Raw genomic sequence first — 22335 nt, forward strand, 5'->3', positions numbered from 1 at the left:
CGCTTACCCATTCTCCTCAGAGCCCAGGCCCTGCGCCCCGACAGAGGAGGACTGCAGACCTGAAGAACCTGGCGGCGTGCTCGGACACCAGGAGATGATCAGAACTACCTTGAAGCATTACCAGTATACCAGGAGCCTGTAGAGCTGGGGGCAGCCATGCCACTGGCCGGCCCGTCCGGATTGGTCCAGAGGGGGAAGGGGCGGGCCCAGAGGGAAGCCCCGCCTAGAGATCCAAGCTAGGAAGCCAGAGCACTCCCGGCTCCGCTTGGATTGGTTCAGAGGTGCAAGGGGCGGGCCTAGAGGGAAGAAGGGTCAAGACAGGCGTAGCATAGGAATAAAACCTGGGAAAGATGCACGGGTTCAAAGCGTGTCATCTAAACTTACGCAATCTGGGGTCTTGTTTGGACCTCACTTGAAACACATTGATTGTAAAAAGGCATTATTTCGAGAAGTTGGGTTATGAGCTGGCTATTAGTTGCTGTTAAGGAATTATGGTTAATCTTGTTGCGTTCATAAATACAGACTATTTAAAGCTAAAACTTTATGCTTTGCTTTAAACTACTCTGACAAAAAAAAAAAGAGGGAGAATGGAACGTGAACGGCAAAATGTTGATAATTGTTGAAGAAGGGCGATGGGTTCATGGGGGTTCATCACGCTTTTTTCTCAAGTTTTTAATTTATTTCTGAGAGAGAGAGAGAGAGCAGGGGAGGGTCAGAGAGAGGGAGAGACAGAATCTGAAGCCGGCTTCAGGCTCTGAGGTGGCTGTCAGCACAGAGCCCGATGCGGGGCTCGAATCCACTACCCGTGAGATCATGACCTGAGCTGAAGTCGGCCGCCCAACCGACTAAGCCACCCAGGCGCCCCTCAAGTTTTTTATTCTACAATTTTTTCGTAAGAGAAGTTTAAGGAGACTACAACTCCGAAATCTGCGGAACTCTGAAGAGACGACGCTACGTTTCCAGCCGGTAGCTAAACCATCTGCATCACCAGCCAATCAGGCTCTTTAGCTCATTGGCGGAAGTAAATTACGTCAAAGAAAAGCGCTTCTCTTGTCGCGAGCAGATCGATGTCGTAAAAGCCACAACGCGCAGGCGTCGTTGCTCACTTTTCCCTCGCCTGGTTTCCGCCACACCTGACGCCTGCGCAATAAGAACCGGGTGTATTGTGGCGGCCGTCCGGGCAGGTAGTGGTCGTGCCGCGCGCCGCCGGGTCGTTACAGCGAGGCTCAGGTGGTCCTCAGCCGGCGGCGCCGGTCTGCCCTGGTCACCAGACCCAAGGGCTGTGAGCAGCCACCATGTCGATCTTCACCCCCACCAACCAGATCCGCCTAACCAATGTGGCCGTGGTACGGATGAAGCGCGCCGGGAAGCGCTTCGAAATCGCCTGCTACAAGAACAAAGTCGTCGGCTGGCGGAGCGGCGTGTGAGTGACCCTCACCGTGGAAGCTCTGGCGGGAGCTTGCCGCCTCCGAGGCGGCCAGCCCCTAGTCTTCGAGCTGGTGGCTTGACAGGGAAGGAAATGGACAGTCTATTCCTGCAGTGAGCGTGAAAAGTCACTGTCTTACCCGAGCTTAGCGCCTAAATCCAGGGTTCCCTTTTTGTTGAGTTGGCGTGGTTTGGGTTGTTGCTTTGGAGCTTTGTTTTAATTGGTTGGTGTCATAAAAGCCACAGCCAAGAAATCCCAAAAATGTGCTCCTTTTGCCAAAATCCTGTTAAAGGGTTCGGACGTAGTCTTCCGAATACTTCCGTGGCTATCATACATCCTGATGTCACAGATCTTTGCCCTGTAAGTTTCACCAAGTGCGTAGTGTCTTCGCTGCTGCCATCTAGGGATCGGTATTCCCTGGCAGCAGCTCGCCCTCTGCCCCCACGGCGCAGGGTTTCATACGTGATCCCGTGACGTTTTTCTCCAATGAGTAAGTGGGAATACGGATGCGGTTCTGAGTTTTGAAGATGTTCCCTCACACTGAGGGTCAGTTAGGAGTATTTGTTGTTTCTTGTTGTTTATGTCACTGCCATCTTGTATTAAATGTGAATGAATTTCCAAGTTTCAAGTGTGTTCACTGAGGACTTTTCTCTCCTGCTGTCACAAGGGAAAAAGACCTTGATGAAGTTCTACAGACCCACTCAGTGTTTGTAAATGTTTCTAAAGGTCAAGTTGCAAAGAAGGAAGATCTGATCAGTGCATTCGGAACAGATGACCAGACAGAAATCTGTAAGCAGGTGAGTTCTAAGAGCTGCAGCATAAGCCACCCCTTAACGTCCTTTGTATTAGAAGTACTTATAGGTATGTTAAACTTGAAGCATAATTTTTCAGGTGTGAATAGTTATACAATAGTTTGATCTGAGTAACATCACTTTTTTATTTGACGTATAATTAACATACAGTGTTAGAATTAGTTTCAGGTGTACAACAGTGATTCAACAATATATGTTACAATACATTGTTTTGTATACATTCTATACTTTAGTGCTCACCATGGTAAGTGTCGTCACCACTTGTCCCCAATGTTATTAGTCTTATTGACTATATTCCATATGCCGTTTTTTCATCTCTGGACTTATTTTATAACTGGAAATGTGTACCTCTTAATCTTCTTTATCTATTTCACCCATTCCCTACCCACCTCCTCTCTGGCAGCCACTATAGATAAGTCTTTTTTTTGTTTATGCCCTTTTTTGTTTCTTTGTTTCTTAAATTCCAAGTATGAGTTAAGTCATATGGCATTAGTCTCTCTCTGACTTATTTCACTTAGCATTATACCATTTAGGTCCATCCGTGTCATTGCAAATGGCAAGATCTCATTCTTTTCTATGGCTGAGTAATATTCCATTGTGTATGTATACTACTTCTTTATCTATTCATCTCTCAGTGGACCCCTAGGTTGGGTCATGGCTGTTGAAAATAATACTGCAGTAAACATTGGGGTGCAAATATCTTTTCAAATAAGTGTTTCCATTTTCTTTGGGTAAGTTCCCAGTGGTGAAATTACAAGATCTCATGGTAGTTCCAGTTTTATTATTTTGAGGAACCTCCATACTGCCTTCCACAGTAACTGTACCAGTTTGCATTCCCACCAACAGTGCCATTTTTCTCCACATCCTCGCCAGCACTTGTTGGTTTCTTGGTTTTTTTTATTTCTAGCCATTCTGATAGGTGTGAGGTGATAACTCATTGTGTTTTTGATTTGCATTCCCTTGACAATGAGTGATGTTGGAGTGATGCTGAGCATCTTTTCATGTGTCTGTTGGCCATCTGTATGTCTTGCTTGAGAAAATGTCTATTCAGGTTCTCTGCTCATTTTAGTCAGATTATCTGAGGAGTTTTTTTGTGTGGCATCACTTTTCGTAATTCAGGACATGAATATATTTTGTCAAAGCCTCCTCCCAAAATTAAGTTTTCTACTAAGTTACCTTATTTTTGTCCATTTATATATTTTTGGTGTAATATACCTGAAAATAGAATTTCTTTTCAAGGAGTTCACAATTTGCAATTTTTGCCTAGATTACCTTTTCCCCTTCCCCCATCTCAATAAGTAATATCTTAGAGCACAAGATAACCCAACATATCATTTAGGCAAAGCCCAGATTATTACCTATGTATGAGTAGCTGAAGAGGATGGAATTTAATTTTTTCTCCAAGTAATTAATTCTTGTGACCAGTTAACAAATAATGTGCAATAAAGACATTTAAGTCTTGGGGCGCCTGGGTGGCTTAGTCAGTTAAGTGTCTGACTTTCGCTTAGGTCATGATCTCGCCATTCGTGGGTTCGAGCCCCGCGTCGGGCTCTTTGCTGACTGCCAGCTCAGAGCCTGGAGCCTATTTCAGAGTCTGTGTCTCCCTCTCTCTCTGACCCTCCCCTGCTCACGCTGTCTCTCTCTCTCCTAGAAATAAATAAAAATATTAAAAAAAAAAAAGAGAGATTTAAGTCTTAGGGTTTTTTTTTTTAGATTTTGACTAAAGGAGAGGTTCAAGTGTCCGATAAAGAACGGCATACACAGCTGGAGCAGATGTTCAGGGACATTGCGACTATCGTGGCCGACAAGTGTGTGAACCCTGAGACAAAGAGACCATACACTGTCATCCTTATAGAGAGGGCCATGAAGGACATCCACTATTCAGTCAAAGCCAACAAGAGTACAAAACAGCAGGTGAGTGGTTTTTAATGTCCAAAAGTATCCAAATGAAAATCCATTTTCTCTGAAGAAAACATGGAAAATGGTCTGTGATAATAAAGTGACACTACCTGGCAGCAGTAGGTTAGGAGGTTTTGGGGAGGAAGAAAACAATGGGACTTATCGGGAAAAGTAACGGAATTTTTTTTAACTAAACACAAATGTACCATAGCTCTCATCTTCCTATCCAAATCAAACCTTTAAAGATAAAACCTGGATTCTTACCTCCTTTCAACTCCACATTTTAGATTTTTTTAATTTCTATCTAATTCACAGGACTATAAGTCGCCTTTTTACAGTGAACAGTTGAGTGACATATTCAACGAAGTTTTTGCAGCCTTCCCGACTCCCTAATTTGAGAACATTTCCATCACACACACACACACACACACACACACACACACACACACACACACACACACACCGAGGAAACCCTGTAGCCATTAGCACACACTCCTCATACCCTCCTCCTCACCACTGTTGGGGAAACTTATTTTCCATTTCTATGGACTTTTGTATTCCGGGCGTTTCATATAAATGGACTCATATAATATGTGGCCCTTTGAAAGTTCATATGTGTTGTAGTGCATATCCGTGCCTCATTCCTTTTTAGGACTCAACAATAACCCTTTTTATGGAAATAGCATATTCTGTTGATTCATCCTTCTGTTGATGGATATTTGGGTTGTTTCTACTTTTTAGCTATCGTGAATAATGCTGCTGTGAAATTCATTACATGTTTCTGTGTGGACGTGTTTCATTTCTCTGTACCCAGGAATGGAATTCCTAGGTCATATGGTGACTCTATTTAATCTTTTGAGGAACTGCCAAACCATTTTCCAAAACAGCTGAGGCATTTTATGTTCCCACAATCTGTGTTTAAGGGCTCTGATTTCTCCACGTCTTTGATGGTATTTGTTATTAATCCACGCCATCGTGGGCGTACTGTTCTGGTTTTGACTTGCATTTCCCTAGTAACTAGTGATTTCAGCATATTTCCAAGTGGTTGTTGACCCTCGGTCATGTTTGGAGAAATCACTATTTAGATTCTTTGACCATTCTTTGTTCATTATCAAATTGTAAGAGTTCTGGATACTAGTACCTCATCAAATGTATGATTTACTAATATTTTCACCTATTTAATGGGTTGCCTTTTTGCTTCGCCAGTAGTTCTTTGAAACCTAACAGTTTCTAATCTTTAAGTCCAGTTTATCTTTTCTGCAGTTGGTTATGTTCTCTGTGTCCTATCTAAGAACAGCAACTACTTCAGCTAGATGGTAACTGCTTTGTTCTGAATACCTTACAAAGTAATGCAGCAAAAGTAGCAAAGGAATTGCCAGCGTTTTCCATTTCGTCTTGCCAGGCTTTGGAAGTGATCAAACAGTTAAAGGAGAAAATGAAGATCGAACGTGCTCACATGCGACTTCGGTTCCTTCTTCCAGTGAATGAAGGGAAGAAGCTGAAAGAAAAGCTGAAACCCCTGATCAAGGTTATAGAAAGTGAAGACTACAGTCAGCAGTTAGAAATTGTAAGATGAAAACATTCTTATTCTTTTGCTTCCGTGTTCCCAGAATCATGTATTCTGTAGTCATAAATGTGTCACAGACATTTAAAGGTGTGAACAATTAAGACATTTCCAGAAACATCTAAACCTAGAATTAAGTAAAAATGTCAAGGTCTGACTAAAACTAAATTACAGTTAAGCACACTTGGGATTTTGGGGGGTTTGTTTGTTTTTTGGTTAGATCCATGCTCCATTTAGATAAGGGAATGTCTTTTACAGTGAGTCTTCGATTATGAGGAAATTGGAGATAAGACTAAAAGTTAGACAGCGCCCATTGCCCACAGAGCATTTTAAAGACGCGGCAAAAGCATGGCGTCTTTGGGCCCTGCCCCCACAGTGTCAGACATGGTGGAGATTCAGCTGTCTGCACACCCAGGCCCTGGGACTTGCCTCCAGCCTCAGCATAAATGAGCTCTGGCCTGGGAGTATTAAGCATTCCACCCTCAGTGGAAGTTCTGTGATCTTTTCACAACTTCACACATGATTTCTAAGTAGGCCTTCATGCTTCCTTTTCTCCCTCGATGTGGCTAAAAAGAGGTGCTTTCACCAAACTGTAAATCCTCATGCTAAATTTTAATACAAAAAAAAACCACACTCTCTTAGTCCAGCCACTTCACTTGATGGCCGAGGAGTCCAGAGACGTCCTCAGACAGGGAGGTTCTCCCCTGTCGCAGGGCCTGTGTGTGTCCTGTAAGCGAGCGAGGCTGGACCAGAACCCTGCCTGCTGCCCTGCGCGTCGTCTTCGCTCTCGCACTATAGGCAGTAGCTGTAGAGACACCCGGAAAGTGCTGTGTGTCTGAGAGGAAGTGAGGGCTGCGTCCGACCGTTGCACGCGCTCGTCTTCCGGTGGTGAGCCGCTATGTTCCGTGTTTCAGGTGTGTCTCATTGACCCAGGCTGCTTCAGAGAAATCGATGAGCTCATAAAAAAGGAGACAAAAGGCAAAGGTTCTTTGGAAGTGCTCAACCTGAAGGACGTGGAAGAAGGGGATGAGAAATTTGAATGACGTCCGCCAAGCTCTTCAGCTCTAAAACACTAAAGCATTTTCTTTTCCGAGGGTCCTCTTTCCTTTCTGCAGTCTGCCAAACGCTCGGACTGTTTGACGTTTCCCGTCTTCGTGGTAATGTGTACACAAAAAGACTTTTCTGATAAGTATTACACTGTGGGATTCATGTAGTTTTAACGATAAAGCAGGGTTTTAGACAAAGATGAAAAATCCAGTTGCACAGGGCAGAGTGACATTTAGCTGCTGTCTCATGCCTTGCACTTTCGAACGTGCACATTCTCTGATGCGGCGTTTGGGGGTGAAAAGTTAAACTTTGTACGTTACAGTAAGATAAATGTGGGAAGATAGGACGATGTGACAAAAAGGGAGTATTTGCTGAAGAAAACATGATGTCTTATTTCTACTTAATGAAACATGTGGCCTGAGACAAAGCTTGTATGATGACTTCCTGATTATATGAAACATAGATCTAGGACCGCTGTGCGGGGGCTTAAATAAGATTCATCGAACATAGGGCCATAACCCAGATTATTCTCGGTAAAGAATAAAGTCGTTTGTTTCTAATCCTTAAAGTTTATAATATGTATTAATATAGCTGAAATTCTATGTTATCAATAAAACCACTCTTTATTTTATTAAACCGTGGCTTGTGTTTCTAGACAGCTCCTGAGCTTCCTTCTTTTCTCTGCCTCTTGTCCAGTAGGGTTGGAGAGTTCTCAGCAGGGTTAAATAAGTCCTGTGAGGAGTGGGTAGAACAGGGCCTGTTCTGATGAATGCCTGATAAATCTTGGAGATTTGGGATGTGATTGAATGTAACTATTTTAGTACTTAAGCACTTCAGAGGACAACATGCAAGTGTTTTTAAATCTGCTTATCTTCAAAACAGATATTCTAGAATGTAAATTAGGGTTTCACTCACTATTAACATCAAGGGCACCTGGGTGGCTCAGTCAGTTAAGCATCTGATTCTTGATCTCAGGGCCATGACTTTGAGCCCTGCATTGGGCTCTGCGCTGGGGGTGAAGCCTACTTAAAAAAAACTTCACATACCGACATACTTTATGGACAAACTGGAAGGGTTTTGACTGGAAGAGGACCAGATGGGTTTTAAACACATTCAGAATTCACTGCTAATAGAAGTTCTCGATTAAAATGGATCATTTTAAAAGAATTCCAGTCAAAATTATGAAGTCAAAATTGTTGCTTCCCGTGTTAGAAGTACTCCTGCTTGAGAACTTGGGAACACACCACTTTCTGTAATGCTGACCTTGAATTACTGCTCTGATCCCAGTCCTTAAGACAGCCCTCACCAGTTCCAGTTTGTGGTTTCAGGTGGACGATCTAAACCCAAAGGCCCAAGAAGTAATTCTAAGTAATCAGGTTTACACTTCATCCGCAGCGTAGTTAAAGCGGTGTGTCAGGTTGGAAGTCCTGGTCACCAGAAGAGGTCATAGCTGCACCTTGAGCAGGAAAGTTAGAACATCGCCATGTTTCTTTCTCATTCTCGTTATCAGTCTTCTAAAAAGCTGGAACCTCTAGAAACGTCAACTGTAGATCACACGTGAGCCATGCTTCTGAACCTGTAAAAAATAAATTGTACCTCCTATGAATCTCATTACTCAAAAGTAGTTAAAGCACCATGATCCTTGGTCATGCTCTCCATGGCCAGTGCTATTATGGGTTGCTCCAAGGATGGAGCTGTTTCCTCTGCTTTGTCAACACAGGCTGTGTTGTGTGCTCTTGGTCAGAATGACGGTTCAGAATCAACCCTCTTCTGTTAACGCGGCGGCTTTTTTCTGTGAAGCGTCACCTATACCCATACACAATTGCTCCTCCAGCCCATGGGACCTCACACCACTTTGAAACCCCCTCCCAGGCCTGCTTAAGGACCTGTCTGGCATGCTAGATGCTGAGCTCCCCAAGGGCAGGATGAGCCATTGTGCTTTTGCACCCAGGAGCTGTGGAATAGACTTCTGTAGAGTAATGCATGCCATCTCCGTGAGGGGAGGGGAAGGCAGGTGCATCTCCTAATGACTTTCAAGTCATCTTCAAAAGCTGGAATAGGTGTCAAGCCTTCGAGCGAAAGCTTCCCACCCTTCATGCTGATGGTGCTGTTGCGGCCACTTGGTGGCTTCTGAGCTGCACAGATGCCCTTGGCCTGAGGGCGTTCGTCTCTGCCGGCAGCCAGCCCCTCGCACTTATCTGTCCCCCGGCTCTCTTACACACATTCGATGGGCTGTGATGGGGGTAAACGGGGACACTCAGAAGCAGGAGCCGCACACATAATTTTCCTGCATGCTGCACTCAAGGCCACTTCATGAAGTCCCTATAACTTCAGTAGTAATGAGGCTCATTAGTATCTTTATGAGCTGGTTGTTTTGTTTATTTTTTTTGTTTTTTGTGGGGTTTTTTTGTCATCTGCTCTTACTGAAATTCAAGATGCTGATTATTGGAAAACATTTTCCTGCTTCTGTCTCATGGAGACAGTTGTGCATACATACTTTGCCACTGGCAGCATTTAATAGTGATTTTCATCTCCACATGTATATATCCATGATGAAACCTGCAAAACTAAGGAGTTTACATGGAATTTCATGGCAACAATTCTTAGCTGAAAGTATAATCTTGACCTAAATATCAGGGATATTCCAGCTCCTACCTAGGAATGATCTCACAAGAATGAGTACACGTAGTTGAATTGCCCAGGGCCCCACCCAAACACCTCTGGAAGAGGCTTCCGTTTCACCAGATTCGTAGTTGAATCTCCGCAGATTTCTGGTTAGCAGAGAATGGAAGTGAATGAGTTATGAAATTGAAGAATGCAGAGTCTTTTACTGCAGAGAAAAGTAGACCTGACTCCTACACTCAATGCTATTTAATATCTCAGGAGGTTTTTTGGTCTGGTGAGCTACTTGAATGCCCAAAGATTCTTGGTGGAGCTCTTCCTGTGGTCAACAAGCATAGTTGACATGCTTTTCAAGGGAAGAGGTCCACAGGCTTATTCTTACTGTCATGTGGAGACAGAATCAAGACTAGAAATCTTGCATGTAATTAAGGTAAAATCATCTGCGGATTTATAGTTAAAACTTTGCAGATTATACAGATGCAAGTGTGGCTCGATATTCACAAAATCAGTCAACATGATACCTCAAAAAGAGAAAGAATAAAAACCGTAGGATCAAAAATCAAATCATTCCTGGGTGGAAGCTACAATATCCAAGCTGAGATTTAAGCCAAGATTATACTTTTAGCTTAGAATTGTTGCCATGAAATTCCATTTAGACTCTAATTTTGCAGGTACCATCATGCATATAAACACATAGAGATGACAATCACTGGCCCTTGTCCCTTCAGCGATTAAATGCTGCTAATAAGAAAAAGGATTTGACAAAGTACAACCTCCATTCATGATAAAAACCCTCAACAAAGTGGGTCTGGAGGGAACATACCTCAACATAATAAAGGTCTTCTATGAAAAGCCCATGGCTAATGTCATACACAATGGGGAAAAACAGAGCTTTCCCCCAAAAGTCAGGAACAAGACAAGGATGTCCACTCCCACCACTTTTATTCAACTTAGTACTGGAAGTCCTAGCCACAGCAATCAGATTAGACAAAATAAAATAAAATACAAAATAAAAGGACAAAAACAAATAAATTAGACAAAAACAAAATAAAAGGAATCCAAATTGGTAAGGAAGAAGAACCACAGTCACTATTTGCACATGACAGGATACTACATAGAGAAAACCCAAAAGACTCCACCAAAACACTTCTAGGACTGATGAATAGTTCAGTAAGGTACAGGATACAAAATCAATATACAGAAATCCATTGCATTTCTATATGCTAACGATAAAGCAGCAGAAAGAAATTAAGAAAGCAATCCCATTTACAGTTGCACTCAAAATAATAAAATACCCAGGAATAAACTTAACCACGGATGTGAAAGACCTATACTCTGAAAACTATAAAACACCGATGAAAGAAATTGAAGATGACCCAAAGAAATGGAAAGACATGCTCATGCATGGGAAGAACAAATACTGTTAAAATATCCATACTATCCACAGCAATCTACACATTTAATGCATTTTTCACAGAACAAAAACAAACAATCTTAAAATCTGTATGGAACTACAAAAGACCCTAACTAGCCAAAACAATCTTGAAAAAGAAGAAGAAAACTGGAGGTATCACAATCCCAGATTTCAAGATATACTACAAAGGGCACTGGCAAAAAGTAGAAAACAGATCATTGGAACAGAATAGAAAGTGCAGAAATAAACCACGATTACATAGTCAATTAATCTTTGACAAAGGAAGCAAGAATAGGCAATAGAAAGAAGAGAAGTCCCTTCAATGAATGATGCTGGGAAAACTGGACAGCCACGAGCAAAATAATGAAACTCAAACTCAAATGAAACTAGACATGAGACCTGAAACCATTAACAATCCTAGTAGAGAGCACAGGCATCTTTCTAGATATTTCTCCTGAGGCAAGGAAAACCAAGGCAAAAATGAACTATTGGGATTTCATCAATATAAAGAGCTGCACAGGAAAGGAAACAATCAACAAAGCTAAAAGACAACATAATGAGAGAAGATATTTGCAAATGACATATCCGATAAAAGGCTAGTATCCAAAACATATAAAGAACTCAACACCCAAAAAACAAATATTCAGTTAAGTAATGAGCAGAAGATATGAACACGCATTTTTCCAAGTTCTGCGCTGTTCTGGAAACAGAACAAGCAAAGTTCCCGCCCTGTTGGAACAGATGTGGATGGACATCAGCCTCTTAGCTTGAGCCTCTTTCCTCGCTGATAAAATATGCCCACACCAGAGGGTAGACAGATGTGAGGATCAGACATGAGCAAGGTACCTGCCCGGATTACACTGGGAAGCCAGGCCTCGGTTCTAGTAATCTAGAATGAGGCTCCCAGGAGGACGGGAGCTTAATATGGTAAGCACTTGATAATTCACTGGATGATTCCCTGAATGTCTCCTCAAATCACGCATCTGTCTCCTATTTCCTCATAGGTTATGAAAATCTAGCTCCCTACTGTGTTAGGTTTTGAAACTATCAGCAGCATTTTAATTAAATCTAAGTTTGTAAATATCTCCACAAGAGAGGCTGTTAATTATAGTGGTCATCTTACAACGAAAAGTGATGCTGGGGTTTTCATAGCTTTTTACAGATGAAAAACCCAGAAAGGCAAGGAAAAAAATTAAATTCAAAACGTTCATTTGCCATCAGTGAATGAGGGACCACTATTATCTATTACCCCAACCGATTACTGTGCCTCTTCACAATTATCTAAAACACTGGCAGAAACTTTGACATTAATATGACTCTAAAGGTTTAAAAATCTATAAAGCTCAGGGCGCCTGAGTGACTCAGTCGGTTGAGCATCCAGCTCTTGATTTCCGCTCAAGTCATGATCCCAGGGTCTTGAGATCAAGCCCTGGGTCAGGCTCTGCCCTGAGCATGAAGCTTGCTGAAGATTCTCTCTCTCTCTCTCCCACTCCTCCTCTCATGCTCTCTCTCTCTCTCAACTGAAATTAAAAAAAAAAAAAGGTTTAAAGTTTATAAAGCTCTGTAACTAAAACAGTTTGACAATAAGAGTCTTTATTTCTTTATATTAAGTATAAAGAGGAAAACCACAGAACATAATTAAGTTTGGTCTTGCTCTGGACCTTCCCTGGAGATTGGACCATCAGTGAGCCCAAGCTCTTGATAGGGTTCAGACGCTTATAAATTTCATTTTCATATCAGCACAAACTAAGCCATTTCATGGCACGGCATTAATAAGCACTTGAGTCAGTGATTTGATTCAGAGTTTCATTTTGAAGATAATTCCTTTCTTGGAGGGAGACCCATATCTCTGATCCCATATTTTCCTTTTTATAACAGAGAGCTTACACCATTCTCTTTGTACGTGGTCATACTGTGTTACTTTTGACCAAAAATTATTACCAGGCAATTAGTAGACAAGAAGTATCTTCCAGGTAAGTTACTGTGTTAGATGAGGTTTCCAAGCAGGAAGATAAGTAACTTCTCAGAAGACATGTCAGGGGAGGAGGGGTGAGGGGTTTTTTGTTAAGTTTATTTACTTATTTAGAGAGAAACAGCATGAGTGGAGAAGGGGCAGAGAGAGAGGGAGAGAGAGAATGCAGAGCAGCCTCTATACCGTCAGCACAGAGGCTTGAACATGGGGCTTGAACCCATGAACCATAAGATCATGACTTGAGCTAAAACCAAGAATCAGACGCTTAACCCACTGAGCCATCCTGGCACCCCAGAAGATATTTCAATTTTAAAAATTGGTCCTTCTTGGGGTCCCTGGGTAGCTCAGTTGGTTAAGCATCCGAACTCGGCTCAGGTCATGATCCCCCAGTTTATGGGTTCAAGCCCCTCATCAGGCTTTGTGCTGACAGCTTGGAGCCTAGAACCTGCCTCAGATTTTGTGTCTCCCTCTCTCTGCCTCTCTCTCTCAATCTCTCTCTCTCTCCCTCTCTCTCTCTCAAAAATAAAATAAACACTACAAAAAAAATTTTTATTAGTCCTTCCCCTTCAGAAGGAATACCAAGCAAATGGCGTAGAAACAAAGTCTATGGTAAAACCCCAAATTTCTAACAAGAACGAACTCACTTTTTTCTGAGCCCTTATTTCCTTGGCCTCTGCATTTGCTGCCTCTCCGAAGAGGCCACTTTCATAGAGACGATCTGATTTCCAAAACGCAGCTGTAGAATCTGTGACATGCAGTGTTCTCCGGCTCTGCCTGCCACCCAGCCTTTTTCCTCATGACCTCCAGAGTCCCACAAACACTTCACTCGGAAGCCACCATGGGGGTGCAGGCAGGGTGCAGGGGTGATTTACCCCTGCAGAGCTCATGGGCATCTTGCAGTCTTAAATGTGCTCGTAGGACAATACTTTTCCTTTTCAAAAGACCAAAGAAGAGCCAATGACAAACTTCTCTCTCTCGTATATTTCTTTATCATTTTACAAATTCAGCGCAGTGGTTTCATGTTTCGACTCCAGCTCTCTACAGTAAGAATTAATAAATTTCCATTTCCAAGGTCTGCAGAAAAATTGAGTGTGTATGCAGAGCTTTTCAGAGAACCTGCTCGGAGCAATTTCTTTACCGAATTTGCTCAAATAAAATCATGAAGCTGGCCGAATTTTTCCTGCATGTTTGTTGATTCAGTCTTTTCTATTGGTACGGTGGACCTTTCGATAACCCAGAGGTTAGAAGTGCCAACTCCCCTCCCAGCCCCACCCACTCCCCTCCCCACTCCACCGTCTCCACCAGGGAAAAAAATACCCCTATAACTTTTGACCCCCCAAACGCATAACTACTGAGAGCATACTGTTCACCAGAAGCCCAGTAACATAAACAGTTGATTAACACGTGTTTGGTACATTACATGCATTATATACTGTACGCTTAAAACAAGCTGGAGAAAAGTGTTAAGAAAATCATAAGAAGAGAAAACATATTTACAGCGTGGTGCTGTGCTTACTGGGGAAAATCCACATATGAGTGGACGCACACAATTCCATATGTTGTTCCAGAGTCAACTATACAACGTGCACAGCTGTGTGTCTGGAGTGTGGTTCAGACATCATTTCACTTTACCCTGTCTTCAAAGTCATCCTGGTTTTAGGCATCCTTCATATATGGAGAAGGTGAAGTTAAATAGGCGCTCGGGGCACAATTCCATTACAGGGTCGAGAATTTGGATATAAATGTTTGTGTTCGGATATGACTGTTATTTTAGAACATGAATTCAGCGTGGGTGGGCTGGCGGCTGGGCGGCGGGCTCTGGGCAGTATAGGGGACTCCGGGCTGAGTCCATGCACCCTGGGAGTGGTGGGGAAAGGCCGCTTCGGGGGAGGGGGCAGGCATCTGCTTGGCCGTGGCACTTCTCAAAATATTTCAGGTGCCACAGCGGCGACCCCTGGGCACAGATTGTCCCTGATCTCCTGAGCAACGCCTAGAAAGAGGAATGCCTTTTCTCCAGTAGGGCTGGGTGGTGGAGGGGATGGCAACCACAGACCCTCCAGGAAGCTGCCTCTGCTGGCGAATGCATGGAACTCGCGACCACAGCCACCACTAGTCTAGCCTAGCATCACAGCAGCAGCAGTTTCCGTTTCAATGACTCGCCTGAGATTTGGAAGTGGAGAGGCAGATCATTGCCAGTCAGCTAGAAAGACACAGGCTTGGGGCAGAATCACCAAGTATGGCCAGCCACCCGCTCAACTGAGAAGTCAGTTCCTTGGAGACCGACAGGTGTACCAAATACTGGTGTACACAAACCTAGCGTCTGGTGCTGTCCACCGCAACAACTATCTCAATGGCCCAGAGCCAGAATATTCACCAGAACACCCCTCTCTCCATGAAAGATCACTGGGTAACTCCAGTTTGACACAAATTCTGACAGTGGATCTCAGGAAGCAGGAAGTTTCCACAACAGCCAGAATTTGAGTAAGTCAGATAACAGACCGCAGCCTTCATTCATCGGATCAACTAACAACCATTCCGTGAAGAATTCAAGAGCTGAAGGCTGAACGCCGGTCAGCCATCAGTAGCCGCTGGGGCCATGAGAAGAGTTGGTTCGGTTCCATCTAGAGCGCAGTCTCCTTCCTATGTTATCAGCACAGGTGTGGCTCCCTCAGGGGGGTCACTGAGAACTTCTCTGGGTGGTGACTTTGGTTCTCGGCCTCCCAACCACTGAACCCTAGTGCACATTCCTCCACCACATTACCTGCTCACAGGCAGATGCTCTGCACAGAGACTCAGCTCTGCAACAGCTGTAAGTCAGACTGGCTCAGTCACCAATTGGAGGCAGCAGACCTCCAATCCCCACAGACCAGCCCCTCGGTACTAAACCACCAGCAGAGTAGGGTCCCCACTGACCCTGGTGGCTGCACAGAATCAGCTAGCTTCACCATCCCAAGGGTAAGCAGTGTCATTATCCCTCAAGCACCCAGGGATGAGTGCCATACCACGACACGTGGGCCCTTCCTTCAAAGGACTGTTCACACCATGGAACAATTTGGACAGCAGCAGCGTGAAATTTATAGAAAGATGATTCCAACACAGCCTGACAGGCTTACGGAGTTCCTGTGCTCGTCCGCACAGCCAGCTCGAGCAAGACCTTCAATCAGCTCTGTCTCCTGAGTTGCACACCACTCCTATGCACATAGGGAGGACCTCTTACAGCCCAGTGTAGCGCAGCCCAAACCACAGGACCATGGAGCCCCAAGGATCACAGACAACATCGCTTAGCGCAGCCTCAGTAGGTGTTGGAAATCTCCAAAGCACATCCAGCCCACGAAGCACCCTTACATACCAAAGGAATAATTACACTCTGAAACACAACAGCTACCGATGCAGACCCCGACAAGCCAATACAATACAGAGGGCAGGAGAGCAATTGTAACAGGCTTCAGCACACAGCATTCAGAAGGACCCCAGGGAGCTCACCTGGTGTGATCCCCAGTTACCCAAAGTCATTCGCCGGCTACAGCACCACTTCCCATCAGCCCAGGGAGCCCACGTCCGCCTGCAGCACCTGCACTATGGTGACACCCACGTGAAACTGGAGGTGTGTAGGGTAGGGGGAATCAAGCATCTGGTTGATCTCTTGGACCACAGATTTGGGGAAGTTCGGCAGAATGCTTCTGGTACCATCTGAAACCTTGTTTGGGCAAGTCTACAGATGAAAAAAAAAATAGCAATGAAAGAATGTTGGTGGGGATGCCTGCCTTGCTCCAACTGTTGAGAAAATCCGGTGCAGAAGTGAGGGAGCTTGTTACCCTACAGGCGTTCTCTGGAATTTATCCTCATTTGAGGCTGCAAAGAAGGCAATCATTCGAGATGCTCTCTTGGCCTCAACCAACATTGTGACCGTCCCACACTCAGATGGAGCAACTCTTCTTTTGATGATGATCACAAAATTAAGTTCCAGATGTCATTCGTTCTGCGTGACACTACAGGTTGTCTGAGGACCCTCAGCTCTGCAGAGGAGGAGGCGAGGAAGCGAATGCGCTCCTGTTGAAGGGGCTGGTGGGCTCGCTGCTGCACGCAATCCCCACACCCACGAACACCCCCCGATTACGGCAGCCAGGCTGCAGAGAGCTGCGTGTGCACCCGGAGGAACCTGTGCCGTCGGCCGGCTCCTGGGGCTGAGTGAGCCGGATGACTTCCTAGGAAAATCTCCTGGCAGGGACTCGAGGCCAAGCTCCTCGGGGAGGAAGAAGAAAAAGAAAGAGAGCACCACAAGAAGATCAATGAGATGGAGTCGGTCCTATCCCGGGACTGTCAAAGCCCCCTTAAAGATGCCGTGGCATCGGTCAGTGGCTAAAACCATTTCTGACCCTTCTAGATAGTTCCAACCCAGCCGCCTTGGAAGGCTCTGCCGAGTCTCTCCAGAAACCGTCTGCTGGAAACTGGAAGTTTGCGGCATACATCCGGGCAGCCTTCTGCAAAGAAAAAGGCTCCCATCCTTATAGAACTTCTGAGAATGGATTTGATCGAGTTGTATTTTCTGTGGCAACTGCCTTGAGGAATGTGGCGCTGGATCTTCACAACAAGGAGCTCGGCGTAAATATGCCGTGCGACACCTGGTCAGCAGGTTTCCTGGTGGCACTGGCCCCCGTGTGCCGTCTGATAAGACCATGGCGGCCACCTGCTGTGCTCTGCACGAGGTCACCAGCAAAAACATGGAGAATGCCAAAACCCTGGCTGATGCAGGGAGTATAGAGAAGCTGATGAACAGGACCCAGGGCAGAGGAGACAGCTCATCTCTAAAAGTGATGAAGGCATTAGGACCAAAAAATAAAAATAAAAATAAATAAATAAATAAAAGTGATGAAGGCAGCAGCCCAGGTCTTGCATATGTTATGACAATATCGGGACCTACAGAGCATTTATAAAAAGGATGGTGGCATCAGGACCATTTTATTACACCTGTGTCTATGTTAGAGCAAGTCCGATTCCAATCACATCCTTCCTCGTCTACCACCAACCAACATTCAGGCATCAGCAGCTGTATTGCAGTCAAGACGACTCCAACAGAAAGAGCTTCAACACAGAGATTGTATGTGCTGTCTCCTCATAGCCAGGAAGATCCTTATCTTAATGACGGAGCTCACTTCCCAGCTTCTACTGATTATTCAACACAGTATGGGCTGAAACCAACCACAAATTATGTCAGCAAATCCATGAAATGACCTTCTTTTTTTTTTTTTTTAATGTTATTCATTTTTTGAGAGACAGAGCATGAGCAGGGGAAGGTCACAGAGAGAAAGGGAGACAAAGGATCCAAAGCAGGTTCCAGGCTCTGAGCTGTCAGCACAGAGCCTGACGCAGGGCCTGAACTCACAAACAGCAAGATCATAACCCGAGTGAAAGTCAGCCCAACCACCTGAGCCACCCAGGGGCCTCTAAATGACCTTCTTATAAGCAAAACAGGATCCAGGGTCCCCGGATTCATGAGGGAGCAAGGAGGTGCTCGGTAGAGGAACTCTCTTTCTTTTTAAAAAAATTTTTTAATGTTTTATTTATTTCTGAGAGAGAGAGAGAGACAGTGTGACCAGGGTAGGGTCAGAGAGAGAGGGAGACACAGAATCCAAAACAGGCTCCAGGCTCTGAGCTAGCTATCAGCACAGAGCCCCACACGGGGCTCAAACCCACGAACTGTGAGATCATGACCTGAGCTGAAGTCGGACGCTTAACCAACTGAGCCACCCAGGCGCCCCAAAGATGATTCTTTAAATGTGAACAAAGTTATGTACAGAAAAAACAATGTTTGTACAGCAAAAAACCATGTTTTTTATTTATCTTGTTTTGTTGCTACTACTAAATGTCAAGATTGGGGGCGTCTGGCTGGCTCAGTCAGTTAAGCAGCTGACTTTGGCTCAGGTCATGATCTCACGGTTGGTGAGTTCAAACCCCACATTGGGCTCTGGGCTGACAGTTTGGACCTTTGGAGCCTGCTTCAGATTCTGTGTTTCCCTCTCTCTCTGCCCTCCCCTGCTCATGCTCTGTCTCTCTGTCTTTCAAAAATAAATAAATATTTAAAAAATTAAAAATAAAATAAAAGGAGTATTTAAAAAATAAATGTCAAGATTGTATACTATTATGCCCTGTGAATTTCTTTTGTTGGTGTAAACATGGAAATGCTACAGTAGTTAAGTGCCATCGTTTGTAATGCAGTGTGTCGTTTGAAAACGGATTGGAAGAAACTAACAGTATAAAAAACAAATGGGAGCCCCAAGGAATTGTTAGCAATTAAAATCAAGCTATAACATCTTTTGTTTTCAAAAGGAGTAGTGTACCTTTGAAGCACAAAGTCCAGGCTGGTATAGAAGCACCACACCCATTCCGTCTCTTTCCTAGGACACTTCACTGCCATTTTTTATGTACGTGAAAGAAAAATAAATGTGGAAATTTCATCCTGGGGGAGAAAAAAAAAGAACATGAATTCAGTAAGTGGCAGACATGGACTAACCAGTTCATTCATTTTCCTGTGTGAAAAGAATTTTAAAACTAGCGTTTTTGTCAACTTATTTTTTAAAATGTTTATTTATGTGGGGGAAAGAGAGAGACAGCATAGGTGAGGGAGGGGCAGAGAGAGAGAGAGGGAGACATAGACTCCGAAGCAGGCTCCAGGCTCCAAGCTGTCGGCACAGAGCCCCAAGCAGGGCTCAAACCCACAAGACGTGAGATCATGACCCAAACTGTAATTGTACACTAAACTGACTGAGCCACCCAGGTGTCCCTCAAGTAATTAATAGTTACCTGAAGATGAAAGAAGGGGAGGAAGAATTAAATGAGACATTTTTAAAGGTGCTAAAAGTATCCCAAATCTTTTGACAAATAAAGCTTTGAAAGCAAGGAAGGGAAATTTCATTTCTGTTTGCAGCAGACGAGCATCCCACCAGGCTGCCACACGTGGTTGCACAAGTTGAGCACTGAACAATTCCCAAAGTGGTGTCACATTATCTACGTTTGTAGTTCAGTGGCTACCAAGGTAGCTCTTTATGACAGTAGAAAGTATTTTCTTTTCTTTTTTTTTTAAATGTAATTGATTTTTAAACATTTTTTAAGTGTTTATTTAATTTTGAAGGAAAGAGAAAAACAGAGCGTGAGTGGGGGAGGAGCAGAGAGGGACAGAGACAGCAGGCTCCAGGCTCTGAGCTGTTAGCATGGTGCCTGACTCGGGCTTTGAACTCACAAGCCGTGAGATCATGACGTGAGCTGAAGTCAGACGCTTAACCAACTGAGCCACCAAGGTGCCCAATGTTTGTTTATTTTTGAGAGACAGAGAAAGCAGGGAAGGGGCAGAGAGAGAGGGAGACAGAGGATCCAAAGGAGGCTCAGTACTGACAGGAGAGAACCCAATACAGGGCTCAAACTCACAAACTGTGAGATCATGACCTGAGCAAATATTAGGCGCTTAACAAACAGAGCCATACAGGCACCCCTAGGAAGAGTTTTTTTTTTAGAGAAAGAGAGAGCATGAGTGGGGTGAGGGGCAGAGAGAGAGGATAAAAACTGAAGCAGGCTCCGTGCTCTGCTGATGCAGAGCCTGACTTGGGGCTCAATCCCATGAAGCATGAGACCATGACCTGAGCTGAAATCAAGTGTCAGACGCTTAACTGACAGCGAGCCAGGTGACCTTAGGCAAAGAGCTATTTATTACAGTTTTCTAACATAATTTAAAAGCAGCATGTTGTAGACAAGAACTCAAATCTGAATAGCTGAATATATGTGAAGAAGTAATGAAAAAATGCATTTTCTGCATTAAGAAGTTCATCCCATACAATAATGTGAGGCATTATGCTAGTGGCTTTGTTCATGACTTTGGCTTTTCCTGGTAAGCAGGTCCCAAAGTGTGGTCCCCAGGACAGCAGAGTTGGAATCTCTTGGGAACTTGTTAAAAATGCACCGCCTGGGGCTCCAGGATGGCTCAGTTGGTTGGGTGTCCAACTTCAGCTCAGGTCATAATCTCACAGTTCGTGGGTTCGAGCCCTGCGTCGGGCTCTGTGCTAACAGCTAGCTCAGAGCTTGGAGCCTGTTTCAGATTCTGGGCTTCCCTCTCTCTCTGACCCTACCCTGCTCACACACACTCTCTCTCTCTCTCTCTCTCTCTCTCTCAGAAATAAATAAAACATTAAAAAAAATTTTTAGAATGCACCACCTGGGTGGTTCAGTTGGTTAAGTGTCTGACTTCATCTCAGGTAATGATCTCATGGTTTCTGGGCTCAAGCCCCATGTTGGGCTCTGTGCTGATGGCTCAGGAGCCTGGATCCTGCTTGGGATGCTGTGTCTCCCTCTCTCTGACCCATCCCCCCTCTCACTCTGTCTCTCTCTGTCTCAAAAAATAACTAAAACATTTTAAAAAAATTTTAAATGCACATTCTTGAACTTCACTCCAAACCTAATAAATTAGAAACTCAAGGTGGGGGCACAGCAGTGTGTTTCAATAAACTCCCCCAAGGGATCCTGATGCACAGTGAAGCTTGTAAATGAATATTTTAAGCTAAGACCTAGAGTTTGGATAGTTCAAAGCTGGGAGGAAGGTGCAGGAATGCCAAGAGACCAAACACACATGCAAGAAAGACTTTTATCCAGAAAGCTTTCCGCAACAAATTTTCTAGAAATCTGATAACTTTTTTGGGAGGCTAAAGAAATCCCAAAAAGAAAGGACCAAACAGATTTGTTTGGAAGCCTCATAGGAATAGAACAAGCCCAGAGTCTGGAATAAATTCAGATACACAAGAATTTAAATCTTACGAGCTGCATGGACTTGGTACACAGCAGGTGCCTTTTTTGTGTTTGTCGATCCCACGATTCTTCCCCTGCTTGCCTAGAAGCCATTGCTCAGTCTTTCTGGAGCCGGAGCACAGGGGCCTGAGAGCACCTGGTTCCGGGGATCCCAAATGGACCGGGTTCAGTCACTTGAAGAGAGAAAAGTGGCTGTGACACAAGAAAGGGATTTATTTCAGTGAGGCGGACACCGGGAAGAGAGCGGGCTAGCATCTCAAAGACTGTCTGCAAAGGGCCCACAATACGTCCAGGTTTATACAAGGCAAATGTGAGACAAAGGGCCCTGGCTGCCTGCAGGTGGGCAGTGAAGGTCAGATCGATCATTGTCTTGGGCTCAGTCAGGGTCTTGCTGACTCAGGCCCGTCTTCACTGCTCGAGCTGGTATTTTCGGTGCCCATCAAGGGATGCTTTCCCTGTGGGACCTTTTGCCGAGGTCAGACATAAGCTGGAAAGAACTTAATCAATTAGAAATTTGAGGCCAGCATGGAGGTGGTTGAAATCGTCTTTCACCTCCACACATGGAGAAATTCTTACAACCATACGCGTGTGGTTGCAGACCCTACGAGGAAGATACAGATGTCCCTGTAAAGGGTTTAGAATGGAGACCCTGCAACAGTCAGATTCGGCAGGTGGCTGAACCTGTAGCACGTGACTTCCACAGCTGTGGGCCAGCCATCATCCTCCACAAGGGCGAAGAAGCCAAGAGAAAGAGACCATGCCGCAGCCAGCGAGAAGGACGCATCAGGG

The 22335-nt window shown here is 44.5% G+C and overlaps 2 protein-coding genes and 1 pseudogene across 2 annotated transcripts in view; 2 read left to right on the forward strand and 1 right to left on the reverse strand.

The window, feature by feature from the left end:
- LOC144242885 (S-adenosyl-L-methionine-dependent tRNA 4-demethylwyosine synthase TYW1) overlaps window positions 1–182 on the reverse strand; it is a 199107-nt gene extending 198925 nt beyond the window's left edge. Inside the window, exon 1 of the mRNA XM_077777913.1 lies at window positions 8–182. Within this exon, the coding sequence (XP_077634039.1) occupies window positions 8–11 (4 nt within the window). The 5' untranslated portion in view covers window positions 12–182. The remainder of the gene's footprint in view (window positions 1–7) is intronic.
- Window positions 183–1100: 918 nt separating this feature from the next.
- Window positions 1101–7384, forward strand: SBDS (SBDS ribosome maturation factor). Its single transcript, XM_077777890.1, has 5 exons — window positions 1101–1423; window positions 2094–2223; window positions 3952–4152; window positions 5540–5704; window positions 6616–7384. The coding sequence occupies exons 1-5, from the start codon at window positions 1296–1298 to the stop codon at window positions 6742–6744; spliced, it is 753 nt and encodes a 250-aa protein (XP_077634016.1). The 5' UTR covers window positions 1101–1295; the 3' UTR covers window positions 6745–7384.
- A 4233-nt stretch (window positions 7385–11617) lies between these two features.
- On the forward strand, window positions 11618–18252 carry LOC144242846 (plakophilin-4-like; annotated as a pseudogene).
- Window positions 18253–22335: the final 4083 nt, after the last annotated feature.

Source organism: Crocuta crocuta, unplaced genomic scaffold (genome assembly GCF_008692635.1).
Source record: "Crocuta crocuta isolate KB4526 unplaced genomic scaffold, BGI_CrCroc_1.0 scaffold217, whole genome shotgun sequence".
Classification (NCBI taxonomy): domain Eukaryota; kingdom Metazoa; phylum Chordata; class Mammalia; order Carnivora; family Hyaenidae; genus Crocuta; species Crocuta crocuta.